This window comes from Ciconia boyciana, chromosome 2 (genome assembly GCF_034638445.1).
Source record: "Ciconia boyciana chromosome 2, ASM3463844v1, whole genome shotgun sequence".
Classification (NCBI taxonomy): Eukaryota; Metazoa; Chordata; class Aves; order Ciconiiformes; family Ciconiidae; genus Ciconia; species Ciconia boyciana.
In genome coordinates this window covers 168,246,473-168,259,972 of record NC_132935.1, presented here as the reverse complement: position 1 = coordinate 168,259,972, position 13,500 = coordinate 168,246,473, and the positions used below count along the sequence as shown (strand labels likewise).

At 39.9% G+C, this 13,500-nt stretch overlaps 1 protein-coding gene across 4 annotated transcripts in view; it reads left to right on the top strand.

Annotated features, from left to right (window-relative positions):
• The window catches only part of SMARCC1 (SWI/SNF related BAF chromatin remodeling complex subunit C1), a 95,867-nt gene that overhangs the window by 9,545 nt on the left and 72,822 nt on the right, over positions 1–13,500 (top strand). For 3 of the 4 annotated variants that reach the window (XM_072854924.1, XM_072854925.1, XM_072854927.1), the window contains exons 3-7: positions 4,316–4,401; positions 5,755–5,781; positions 8,109–8,190; positions 9,374–9,466; positions 12,564–12,633. In XM_072854924.1, the coding sequence (XP_072711025.1) occupies positions 4,316–4,401; positions 5,755–5,781; positions 8,109–8,190; positions 9,374–9,466; positions 12,564–12,633 (358 nt within the window). The remainder of the gene's footprint in view (positions 1–4,315; positions 4,402–5,754; positions 5,782–8,108; positions 8,191–9,373; positions 9,467–12,563; positions 12,634–13,500) is intronic. The other variant, XM_072854926.1, reaches the window with a different exon arrangement.

The following is a 13,500-nucleotide window of genomic DNA, read 5'->3' as shown; positions in this document are numbered from 1 at the left end:
TGAACGTTGCGGTGCTTTATTTTGATATGGCAGTGTGGACCATAAAACTGTACCCATATTCAACAAGTTGATAAGCCATCTGAGTGCTCTCAAGTGTTAAATCAATTTGTCTTATCTTAAAAATGGGTAATAAAGATTTCAGTGGCATTGTAAATATGTTGTTCCTGTGTTTAACTATTCTTACTGTTTCAAGGTCCAATCTAACCGATTTGCTCAGCTTAAGTTTACAGCGGTTGGATCTCTCTGCTCTCAGTTACTTCCGACAGAAGCAACTCATCAGTACATCTTCCTTTATATTGTTTTTATGAGAAAATGCAGTATGTACTCTTAAGATGAGGTTAGCTGTCACTTTTTTTAGACATGTAATTTAAGATACTGGTTCAGGCTGCAAAGGAGGCTTTGTTATTCTACCATAGCTCTTGGAAGACGTGCAGAATGCTTCACTTCTGCAGGACTATGTCTGACTTGGGAAGAGAGGTGGGGTGAAGGGATGTCTTAAGTGACATTGCTAATCTCCAAAAATATATTGAAAAGCTATTGCAGACTTCCATTGAAAAGAAACTGAATGAAGCTAAAGGAGGTTAAAAGTTTGTAGTTACCTTAGTGACTGTTCAGTATTACCGCGTTCCTGGCAAGGGAGGATCTGAAGTTGAAGAGGAGGAGGTCATGCTTGTGTAAAAGAAACAACCCCCAAGCCGTCAAAACTGAGTGCTGTGTACCTGCAGATGACTGCAGAAGTCCTCAGTTTGTGCCTGCTGCTCACAACTACCATCGCTAAAGGCTGCCGTTAATAGTCCGTTCCTTGCGTGATGCTGTTCTCCGTTAATACACGCTGCAGTGTTTCCCTTATCAGTGCGGTTTATTTGAGATTAAGTGTTGGTCTTGAACTGCAGTTGTCACACAGGGACGTGGCTCACCAGGAGCACTTGTTGCTGAGAACATGTCAAACCACGGTTGTCCTTCCAGTTCGTGTTAGAGCTTCTATATTTATTTTTCTGAGTGCTAGCCAGTGTACCTCACACTCACTCTCTGAAGCGTCTGCTCTCCAGTGCTGGAGCAGTCAGTGACAAAGGGAAGCTGGTCTCTTCCGTCAGTATTCAGGGTAAACCTCTCTGACCTGGGCTGCATCTAAATCGCTGCAGACTACATCTGTTGAAATAAAGTTCAAACATTTTACTTAGTGCTTTGAACAGATGAAATAAACCTTGCATTTGAGAGAGGGTCGTTAATTCTGTGTTTAAGCTCCTGTTCCTGGCAAGGATGCCGTACGGTACAGGGTCTGTGAATAGATCTAGAGTAGAGGAAGGGCTGTTACAGCTTGACTTCTGTGCATGTCTTCTGATTACTGCTTTTAAATGCATATTGTCTAACCTTATTGATGCTCAAAAAAGAAAATGCTGATTAATTCGCTTAGTTTCACATATTTGAAATAAAGGCTATATTAAGATATTAACTCTTAAGATGGCAAATTGTAAGGCCAGTTGATCTTAATTGCCTTGTTATGATGGATTTTGGTGGGTAAAAATGTTGAAGGGAATTGGGTTTGACAGCTGCATCTCTTCTGTGGAACAGGTTTTGTCTAACTGTTAAAAGCAATTTCCTTTTATGCTAGCGGCAATGACCACAGTTTAATAGGAGGGTCTTGCTAGAGTCTGCTGACACTTTAAAAAAGTGAGTTATGTCTATGAAAGATTTGTATATTGTTTTTCATGGTTAAGTATTGGCTGAACTTTCTGTTTGTGGTAGTAAAATCCTAACTTGCCAGAGTTGCTGCGATTGCTTGTGCTGCCGGGGGCTTGTGGATCGCCGAGCCAGGCTGCAGGATTGCTACCACAATTGCCCCGGTGATGCCGAAAGGTGTGGCCTTCTCATTGAAAGATTTAACGTGGGCTGCTGACGGGCAGCTTGATGAGGGCGAAGCTGCAGCAACAGCCCCTGAACTTGAAGTAGGGGACATTGGGTACAACAGGGCTGTCAACAGTTTCCCAAAACGCGGATGAGGCGGGCTTTGCTGCAGCGATTTTGTTCAGTTGCGTAGTATGTCTGGCTTGTCAGCAGGAAGGGAAAGATCGATTCTGGATGACCAGATGTATGTAGGACAGCTGAAGATAAGTAACAACAACTTGCATACTAGTGCTGCAAAAAATATTCTTCACAACGGGTCTTCTAGCTTCATGTTGAGGGTTTGGGTTTTTTTTAGAGCAGCTAGCATTTGCACGCGTGTTTGTAAACCAATGCTTGTATTCTCGGAGCCAAGTCTTGTGGCAATAAAATCATTCAGGGTGTTAAAACATTTTGTTTTCGTTCAAGCTTCTGATCAGAGACTGCTCCATCCATAGAGGACTTTAGTTTGCTAAGAATAGTACTGAAATGCATGCAGCTCGTAAACTGGCAAGTACCCGTACGGCAGCTTTGGGCACGCTCTATTCCTTTCTGTGCACAGTCGGGCTCTAAACAGATGGTAGACCAGGAGCAGTTCTGTTCTTGTCAAATGCTTATGAAGGATCTTTTTTATGTTGTTCTTGGACACTGGTGTATTTGATATCTCGCAGAACTGCTTTGCTTTCCATTAGCAGCTCTAGAGCCAAGGAAGGCAATGTTTCATTTAGATCCCATGCTACCATTTTAGTTGCCTGGCTGCAGAATGAATTTAAAATGCTTGTCGGTAATGCTAAGACTGTCTGTAATTGGTGTTCATTCTCTGTTAGCAAATACTCCTGAGGTGTAATATAATGGACTTTAAAGAAAATTACCTGTTCTGATCTGAAAAGTAAGGTAAATCTAGATCAGGAACATTCCTAATGTAGAAAAACTACTATGAAGGCTGTTGTCTGTGCAGTGTCTCCAGCTTTGTGCTTTCTCTAGTTCCAGCAGACAGCAGCTTGCAGAAAGCCACTGGTAACCGGAGTCCAGCCATTAAACAACTCCCCAAATTCTGTTTTGTGAATTGTACAAGTTTTTTATTTTTACTGAGAAACACAAAATAGACGGATCTTGGTCTATAGGTTTTGCACGCACATGGAAAGATAGGTTTCATTTCCTATTCCAGTAAATAGTTGGGCATCTTACACTGAGTGGAGCAACATCAGGAGGGGCCAGCTCCAGAGTGGCCCTTGGCACGGCCGTTGTGCACTTCTGATGGGGCCGGGAGGTGTGGGTCTGCGTATCTGTAGGTCGGTCCTTCCTCCTTAGTGCCAGGGGATACCACCTTCAAGGCAGAATATACATTTTTTGTTGTGGAAGCTTAGCTAGGTGATCTATCTGCCTCACTTTGTCGTTTCAGTGTAGTGTTAGAAGAGCTTTCTCTAAATATATATGTTTTTTAATATGTATAATATATATATATGTAAAGAGAGAGAGAACATCAGATGCACTGTGTGTCAATACTCTGCGAATCATGCTTAAGGTAGATTCTAGTGCTGGACTTTTCTAGTCCTGGCTTTACCTGAGCTATCCAGTTGTCTTCCCATTTCTAAGCTGACTTTGACAGTAGCTCACTTTTTCCGAGCACATACAAACATCCTGACCAGAGATATTAGTAAAAGAGCAAAGATAATTCCGAACTAAAATTTGTCAGAAAAATGTACCTTTCTGTGTAGGAAGCACTCCTGCTGCTTTAGTAACCTTTTAGAGAACGGACATGGTGGGACTCGGAGCTTTTCAGTCTCCTCATGCTGCTGTTTGAATTTCAGCTCTTGAATTCGGAGTATGTGTTCACAAATACGTGACTCGGCTGTACTCTGCTAAAATTGATATAGAAGAAATGAGTTGGATTTAGTTTTTTGGGGGCAGATCTGCACAGTGACCTTTTCAGATCCTGACAAACAACTTCTTGTTGTGGCGGAGGAGGGACGTGAACGGAGAGCTTTAGGAGCCGTAGTGAATATGGAGCCTGGGTTCTAGATGTTCATTTCTAATTGCTTGTTTTAGTCTACAGACGAAGAGCTTCTTAACTGACAGCTAAGATTTCGGGTTTAATTTACTGCGAAATGGATGTTCAAAGAGCAGTTTGGATTTCTGTTTTACAGCTGTGCAAGGAGTTTTTTGCAAGCTACTCGTGTAAGGAAGGGCTCAGTGCTTTCAGCTAGATCAGGTTCTGCTTGCGAACGTGAAGAATTCTACTTAAATGGAATGCACCTAATCTTCTCGAACCATTCTTAAAGGAGAACGTAAAACGCCAAAAGTGATTAATCTGAAAATTAAACTATGCATTTGATAAATTCGATGTCTAAAACTCAGATAACAAGTATGTATTAATTTAAAATAATTACATAAAAGTCAGTGTCACTGTTTTCACTTTTCTTTCTGGTTCTAGGCAAAGTGCTTCATGGATTTCAAAGCTGGAGGTACATTATGTCACATTCTTGGTGCTGCTTACAAATATAAGAATGAACAGGGCTGGTAAGTTTTTAATTTTGGTTTATACACCTTTTGCATGAAATTAAGCACATGAAATGCCTATGCGAACTACTTCAAGTTTAATACTTTCTGGAGAATTCGGTAGGCAAGGGAGTTGGAGATGGGAAGAGGAAATTTTTTTCCTGTTTTGTTGATGGTAGCTTTTTTAAGACACACGCCCACACTTCCAAATTTAAAGAGAAGCTGTCCGAGTTTAAGGTCTTGAGCCTGTAAGTTGGGAGCTAATTACAAGCTTGAGGCTTTTTTTTGCCGTTTATTTGCCATATGACTGAGCAAATTAACCAGTCTCTTAGAATCACTGTTTCCCATCTATAAGATGTAAATCTTTGTTACTGTATTGAGTATAGGGTTTAGTTATAACAGGGAAAATACGAAGCATTGCATAGATAATAACAAAGGTGAAGTTTTCCATTGCTTATCGACCTCCATAAATGGGGAGTCAGTAGTTAGAAACGCTGCTCATGTAGCTGTCGACACTAGTATGAAGACTGTTAATGTGACATCCCAGTAGTGTTGTGGCCTGTGTGTTTTTTGAAGTTATAATCCCCTTTCCAAGACAGCAGTAGCATGAATTAACTATATTTGAGAACATTGGCAAAAACCTGAGGATGAAAAGTTGGTAGATAAAAGTAAGCAGAGATTGTTCTTGTACGTGAATTTAAGTAGCATCTGATATGATGTTGTACGGATGTGTAACAGTATTCCTGGAGTTGACTGCTTGTCTTACCCACGAGAGCAAATTAAAAGGCAAAAATAAGGTTGGTTTGGTATGGTTTGTTATTTTTAGGAGTAGTTTATACTCGTGTCAGCTAAATGGATATCTGAGGTGGACATATCAGGAAGCTGGTATGAGTAAACTGCTGCCAGGTTTTTCCTACTCCAATATTGCCAGCACCCAGGGCATGACACGTGCTCGGACTGTTCTGTGTGGCGTATCTTTCAGGAGTGTCTTGCTACCTCTTTGCCTTAAGATAAAGGAGCTAAATGGCTCCTACTTCATTAATATTGAAACATTGCATTGTTTTTCCAAACAAATTTAGTTTTCAGCCATTGCAGTTTGTCAGCAAAACTCAGATACGTGATTGCCTCCTCTCCTCTCGCTCTCTTGCCGATTCCTCAAAACTAGCGTGGGTAGTGTCTTGTGTTTGTGCATGTGGGATGTAGAGGGAAGTAATACTTGAATTTAACTCTGAGGGTCAGACTTAGAGCTTGGAATGTATCCTTCACTGACTCAACCAAATAATATGTGGTGTTTTGCCTGAAATATGATTTTTTTTTTTAATGGTATGCATTGTCGCTCTTGCTTAACCTGTTTGTGAATGATCTGTCTTATAGGAGAAGTACCTTTCCTCGTCATAATAGGTATGTCTGAAAAATGCACTTATCCAGTGCAGCTGGACATACCTTGTCTATCACTGCAATTCGAGTAGCTGTTTATAAAGCCTGTCAGAGGGTATCAGTTAAACTAAGGACAGGAAGAATTAGTACTGCTATTTTATCTAAATGTGCAACTGAAAGTGCTATTTCTTAATATATTGACATGCTTCTCTTCAAGTCTGGGTTTCAAAAGCAGGCAAAAAATTGGGGGCATGTATAGCATTAAAGGAATATGTAATGCAGATTTTAGGCAACCAAATGTAAACATTTTGGTCAAACTTGAATGCTTTAAGTATCTTTGTTTCATAGGTACTGAAGACTTTATTAGATGTCTAGGAGAATAGGTTAGTTTGTGTTTATTTGGCATTTGTCTTCCTTCACTTCCTTGAAACGATTACGTTTGAGAAGCATATGTTTTGCATATGGACTATGAAGCTGTCAATGGGTGAACACTGGAGATCCCGGCTCTCAAAATCCTATGTGTTATAGGTGTAAAATACCTTATTAAGTTGTGCTGTGCAGTGAACTGACAGACTGCTTGATGACTGGCCCTACTTCTAGAAGGCAGTGTAAACTTCTCAACGGGCACAACACTATTTAAAGAGGTCATAAATTTCTTTTAAAATCAAAAGACTATTCTAATAAATATGCCAGGATATTAGCTTTACGTTGTTGGCCAGGTCCTTAGCGTGAGGGGAAGAGTCCCTAATACTGCTTTAGGAGAGAAGCCATCATTCGCTGGTAGTGAACGTCTGTAGCGCTGCCCAACGCTACAGCGTATTTCCACAGTACCGCCTGCGTAGGCAACTTCTTTTTGAAAATGCGAGAGCGCCTCAGGTGAAGAACAACATGGTGGTCTCAGCTGAAGTGTCTTTGTTTAATTTAGTAGTGCAATATTGATGTGATGCCATCTTGTGTGGTAATGGGTTTTGTGACTAAAAATCAATCTTGCTTTCGTTTACCTTCAGTGTACATTTATAAACTTTAAAAATGGATTTGATGTGTTACTGGAAACAAGCATGTGTTTAAAAGAAGCTGTCAGTAGATATGGGCACAGGGATAAATTCTTGTATTTTAAGTTGGGGTGTTAACTTAAAGCATATCAGTCACTGCATGGTAATTATGTGCATGGCTTTTTCAGCGTTAAGTGTACAGGGAACTTCTTATTTTATATGCTGAAATCCCTTCTGCTGGTATCACCACTCTTGAACACCACCTCAGCACTCCAGCTAAGAGCATTTTCAGCCTCTGGCAACAGCTTTTTCCAAAACTTGGGAGGTACAGAAGTGCACCAGGCAGTGTTTTACATCTGACCGTCAACCACCTGATTATCTAAACGTACCATCGTGCTTTGGAAAAGGCTGAATCGTTAAGGGTCAGGCCCAAATGTGTTTCGGAGGCTCCTACGGCACTGCTTACCCTGGCTGGTGGTGATGAGCCCGCGCGATGGTGCTAGTGCAGGCACCGGCGGGTGCTGAAGTTGGCGAGGGACTGGTGTCAGTGCTGCTGTTGTCCCACCTCTCAGGTTCTTGGCGGTCGCCATTCAAATTCTTTATTTGAGTTGATTCACCCATGGCTTCTGAATATGTGTAGAGTTCCGGTGGATACAGCAGAACGCCTTTGGGGGCTCTTGTGGTTCTTCCCAGGAGAAAGTCTCAGATTTTGTGTTACCCCCCCATTTCTGATATGCACTTACATCTGCATTGTTATTTCAAGAATTTTGATTGCTTTGTCAATGAAGTAGCAAACTCTAAAGTACCAGAGTCCAATAGAGATGATAATAAAATGCTTACGTGGATCATGAGCTACCTATATGTTGTGTGTGGGGTGGCTTGTTCTCAAATAGAGAAGCAGTTTAGAAAATCTCAGGCAAATGAATTGCTGTGTTTTTCCTGGATTAGAATCTGGGACTGGTGGATGGTGCAACTAGAAGTAAGAGAAACGTGAGAGCTTGTTCATGAATTTTCTCATCTAGTTGTTGAAATCCATCGTGAGCGTTTGATTATGTTTCTGTTTAATTATCCTTTGTGACTGTAGTGGAATGCACAACCCTGCTACAGGGTTTTGTTGGACAGTGTCAACCTTCATTTTTCCTAAACGCTTCAAGTCAGTTGCATTTTGTTGATTTGGTTCATTGTGATTTTTCTTGCTTGTGAGGGCTGCCAAGTGAAGCAGAAATATTTGTGATTGTGCTTTAAGTGTTCTTACGTAGCTACCATGATACACTGTTTTTTATGTGGAATGTGAAAGATTCTTGACTACTGAACGGAGGAGAGTTGAATTTGATATTTTTGAATAATTTTCCTTAACAGGCGGAGGTTTGACCTGCAGAATCCATCCCGAATGGATCGAAATGTGGAGATGTTCATGAACATTGAGAAAACACTAGTGCAGGCAAGAAATTCATATACAAAACTGTATGTGTTCACATGCTCAGGGGAAGGGATTCACGAACTTTTTATGTGCCTCAGTTATGACCCAGTGAAGAGTTTCATCCTGGACTTCTGTAGGAATATTATACTCTTCCCTCCCTCTCTTACCCGTTTTAGTCACAATTCCATGTTATCACTTAAACTTTGGAATTTTTTCATTGATATTCTGCGGATATGCATAGGGTGAGGAAAAACCTGTTTGTAAGGTAGGAGAAAGCATCCTGAGTGTCTCCGTCTTCCAGTGAAAGAAGCACCCTTAGGATTGAGCAACTGGTTCTGTAGACATCCATTCGATTGCTGACTTTCTTGAGACTTTCAGCTTGATATAAGTTTGACTTTTTTGAGGGTTAGGAATGTTTTAGACTTTCTCGCTTGCTTTATCAAACAGGTTACTTCCAGAAGAGAGCAGATAACAGCTGTATAGAATCTAATTTGAAGTTAATTTTTTTAAACTGCTGTGTGTGAATAACAGAATCTTTTTTTCTCAAACTCTAAAACCGAGCTCAGTGTATGATATAGTCAAGACGTAACTTTCAGTTGCTTGTCAAAAATGGAAATAGCAGGGACAGCAAAAAGTAAAAATACTCTTATTATAAAAAAACCTATTGTCATTGTACAGTGGTTTCAGTCCATAATAGAATACATGTTAAAATAAAAAATAAAATGAATGTGTAGATTCATAGAAATGCATGAATCTGCATGTTAGTGCAACAGGAGAAATTCACATTTGGAAGTTCACACACGGGGAACTTAAAGTGCCTTTCAAGCAAAGTCTTCCAGAGCCTGTCAAAAATTCTCTGACATCAAATACATGGTTTCCATTAAAGGTGGTGTTGTGAAAGCAGGAATGTGAGAACAGCTATGTTGGGTCACGTTCCCTTTGTCTGTGATAATGTCTCTGACAGAGCTCACAGCAGATCTGCAGAGACCAGAAAGAAACCCAGAATAAGACTTTGGCGGGGAGGTGTGCGAAGGAAATATTGCTGTCATGGGGGTTTGGGAGCTGGAGTTAGCGTGCCGTATCACGAGCTGATACGTGTTCCTTTTGAGCATTTTCAAGCATTGGTGATCTTAATAGGAATTTTTTAATTTATGTCACAGGTGGCCTACTGATTTCTTATTTAACTTCTTATTCTCTCCACTAGAACAATTGTCTGAGCAGACCGACCATCTACCTCATTCCAGATATAGAATTGAAGCTGGCTAATAAATTGAAGGATATTGTCAAACGTCACCAGGTAACTGTTAAATAATGTCTCTTAAAACAAATGTTTCGCCAGTTGTAAGATAAAATGTATTTGCCTGACTTCAACATATCAGTTACATCTGGATTGTGTCTGGATTGTAACACAAGGCAGCAGCAGCAAGTCACTTCAGACCAGAAGTCCACTGTCGTAAAATGCCATTAGTAGTTAGGCTGACACGGAGATTGAATCATAACTCTGTTCTGAAAGTAAATCTGAAATTGCCATTGCAGTGAAAAGTAGTTCTGGTGTCTCGGTGAGTTGGCTGCAGGCCCTAGCTGATTCAGTGTTGAATACCTGCTGATATAGGTTAGAAGCTCACCAATTGTCTGGATCTGAGACCAAAGAAGGTAGTGTGTAGTACAGCTGTTCTAGGTATGTGGGGACAGCATAAGGAACCTTTAATCTTAAAATGATCACTACCTTTTTTGCTGTATTTTACTTGCTTTTTTTCTTGCTTGTGCTGAACAAGACACAAGTAGCAACGGTCTCTTACTTATTAGGTAGTCAGCATATTTCTGAGAGAGTCAACATCTTGCTATTGTAATTTAATATACTAAATAATGAACTGAACAAGATTAATAGCTTCATTTCTTAAAAATGTAAATGGTCCTTTCACTTGTCTTGAGAAAAATATCCTGTAATGTGAACTCTAGATGGTCTGATAGACTTTTGTGTTATGGTGATCCACGGCTGTAGCCAAAGTAAACTGCTTCTTTTCCAGATTAAATGTATTTCCTGTGTTGTGATTATGAAGCATCATCTCAACTTCAGTTGTATAATTTTTCACAAGTTACTCTTAATTACTCAGCTGATTCACGACGCTTGCTATTGCTTAAATTAGAGTTAATGATTCAATTTTCCTTTCATAAAGGAATTCTATAGTGAACTCAAAGCATGCTATATCCGTGAATGATTTAAGAGACTTCTAAAGCAGGCAGCTTTGTCTCTAAAGGGATGTGAAGAACTGAAAACAGAAATTGTCCCTAATTCTGCTTTTTGGGCTTTGTTCCTTTGCCCTACCTCTTGAATTCTCATCTTGTATTTGTGTTGCTGCCTGTGCTTGCTCACTGTCTTGATTTTTTTTTAATACCTGTTGTTGTCATCTTCCCTCTACCCCATCCCTAGTGCCTGTAGCTCCCTCCTCTCTGGCCTTTCCAAGTCCTCGCTGCTCTGACCGCAGCCTGTGCGGAAGAGTTGCGTATCTCTTGGCCCAGCACAGTGCTAGTGTCATCTCTGCGCTTATAAAAAGAGGTGTCAGTAAGATGTTTGTTCTCTCTGCTGATGAAGATGCTGTTACTGTTTCTGGTAGTCAGGCTTTTTCTGATTGTCTTTATGAATATTGAGGATTCTTCTGAGAAGAGCCAGAGTAATAATTTAGGAACTTGAAAGCAGGTAATGAGTGAGATTTAGCATTTCTATCTGCTTCAAGAAAAGTGTTTTGTCGGGAGATAACTCTTTGATCTTGTTACATCTTTGGCTTCCGGTCACATTCAGTTTCAGAGGCAGGGAATAAGCCTTACAATCTGCTTACATCTTTCAGAAAGCTGTTTTAATGGTAACTTATCCATCCCTTTGTTTTCAGTCAAGATAGCATCTAAGAGAGACTTCCTGTTCATCTATAGCGTATTGGGTTTTTAAAGCTCTGTAGGAAATAGATGAAACTTACTGATCTGATTCACAAAGCTCAGATTAGATATCTAGAGAAGCGTCTTTAGCTTATGGGGAATGACGGGAGATTTCCGTTATTGTTCCTGAAACACTTTGCAGGTTCTTCATTCATGCCAGGGCTCTTTCCTTTCCCTTTGAACGCTCTTAAATTCTTCTTACTTTCCAGCTTTCTTTTTTGCTGTTGCTTAGAGCACCTCCTCTCCCTTTACCCAGTTCTATGAACTCTTGGTGTAGGAGCTCTTGCCCTTCAGCTCCTGATATCAGAGTAGCCTCCAAATATTGCTACCATAATGCAATGCATCTTCATGCTTTTTTTAAATTTTCCTCCTTTTGATGCTGATGGATGTCTTCTAAATAAGTTATTCGCATATTGTTGGCTGTAACCTATCCCATGTGCTCTTATGTCCTTTAAATAAATCTGTAAAATATTTATGGGATGAAAATTTTGAATAACATTTTCATACAAACTGTTCCAAAACCTAACTCCTCTGCAGAAGAGTCTGCAGACTGTGAGTTTCTGCTGTCCTTGGAAATGACTCTTCATTTATGGAGACTGGAGGTGTCTCTGCAGCATGTGGGAGAATCCTTATTTTCTTGACTGGCCACGCTAAGCAGTGTTATGTATTTATTTAACAGATATCTAAGTATGTGGTCGAATTTTCTTGCATGATGATGTAGGTGCAATAGGAATGTAACTATGGCCTGTACCCACGTGTAGACAAATAGCTTTATGTACCACTGTTCGTGGCATCTACATAAGCACGAGAAGTACATCTGTTGCTTTGCATGTTAAGAAAATGATGTCCTAAACCAGCAAGAAGAAAATGTATTTTTGTGTTTGAATATTTGACAAACAATGGTATCATGTTAGTGTATTTCTGATTTACTCCCTTTGTTCTACGATTTAGGAGACTTTTTTGAAAGGATGAGTGTTTATGCTGTCTCTTGACGTACAGCCTTTCCTGAATACTAAGGATGTTCTATTCGAGGCAGCCATTTCTAGTGAAGTTTCTCAGACTTCATCTTATGCAAATTGTCATATTTAGAAATTGTTTTGGACCAAAATGTGTACTTAGTGGAACAAAGTTACAGATGCTTTCTTACAAAATATTCACCAATAGGTTTGTATGAACTGAGAGTTGAACAATTTACAGTGGGAATTGGGGCAGAAGGAACTAGGAGGAGGAAGGATTTCAGATGAAAAGAGCAAGAGATGACAAAGTAGTTTGGCAGCAGTCTTAAAATAATTGCCTTTTTCTGGCACTTCTTAGAGGTGGTATTCTTCGTAGTTGCACTGAAATTAGCCTTGAATATTTCTAGGTTGCATGGGATGTGGGTAAAAAGAAGCAACCAAGAAGTTTGGGGTAACGTGGTGAAGGTTTCTCATGCGGTTTCTCCTTTTCTTCCACCTTTCCCACAGGGAACAGTAACTGAAGAGAAGTCAAAGGCTACCCACCATGTTTATCCAAGTCCTACCTCAACGGATGACGGTAAAGTTGCTTTCCAGTTTTTAAGTGGAAATGGTCTTGTAACTAAATTCTATTAGCAGTTACGGGAGCTTTTGCAGAGACGCAGTATGTTCCTAGCCTGCTCCTGAGAGCCACTTGAAAACTATTTTTAGGATTAACAACTCCAAATAAGTTGTAACATTCACATTTTTAGTTGATGCAACATTTTCAGATTAAGGTGCGTAACACTGAATACTCTTCCGTGATTGCATTGGAAATTAAGGTATTATTTATTGCTGAATGCAGATAGATGTTTTGTTTGGACCAAATAACTTGCAGGCTGAAGGGGAACAAAGCTAAGGGTGGGAAGAACTTAAAACAGAAATTAAGTTAGCTTAAAAATTAAAAGGAAGGGTAGTGAAAGTAGGGGGTTTAAAACTAAAGCTTCCATTAATTTTTTTCTTTTTTTGCTTCCCTGGTGTCCCCCAGTGTGTAAGTGTAGGTTAAAATGTTGAGTAAAACATTATTAGGAATCAAATAGATGTAGGAAAGGTAGCATAGATGCTGAAGTAAATGAGAACCTAAAAACTTCCTGCCATGTTCTCGTCTTTCCAGGTGACAGGTTGGGAATGCTGATACGTATCATTGCATGTGGTTTGGCAAGGTGGATACAGTAACAAGTAGACCTGATAAGCTGAGATTGTTGGCTTTATTATGATGTGGTCTGCCTCTATAAGAAGTACATAGGTTCCACAAAAGCAATTTAACAGCTGTATCCTTCAGCAAATAACAAAAAAATTGCTCTTCATTTTTTTTCATCTTAAATACATTTAATTGTCTAGTGGATCGTTGTTGTCAAGTCTGAGCTTGACTGACATCAATTAGCTTTTTCTGATATGCCCTGGCATC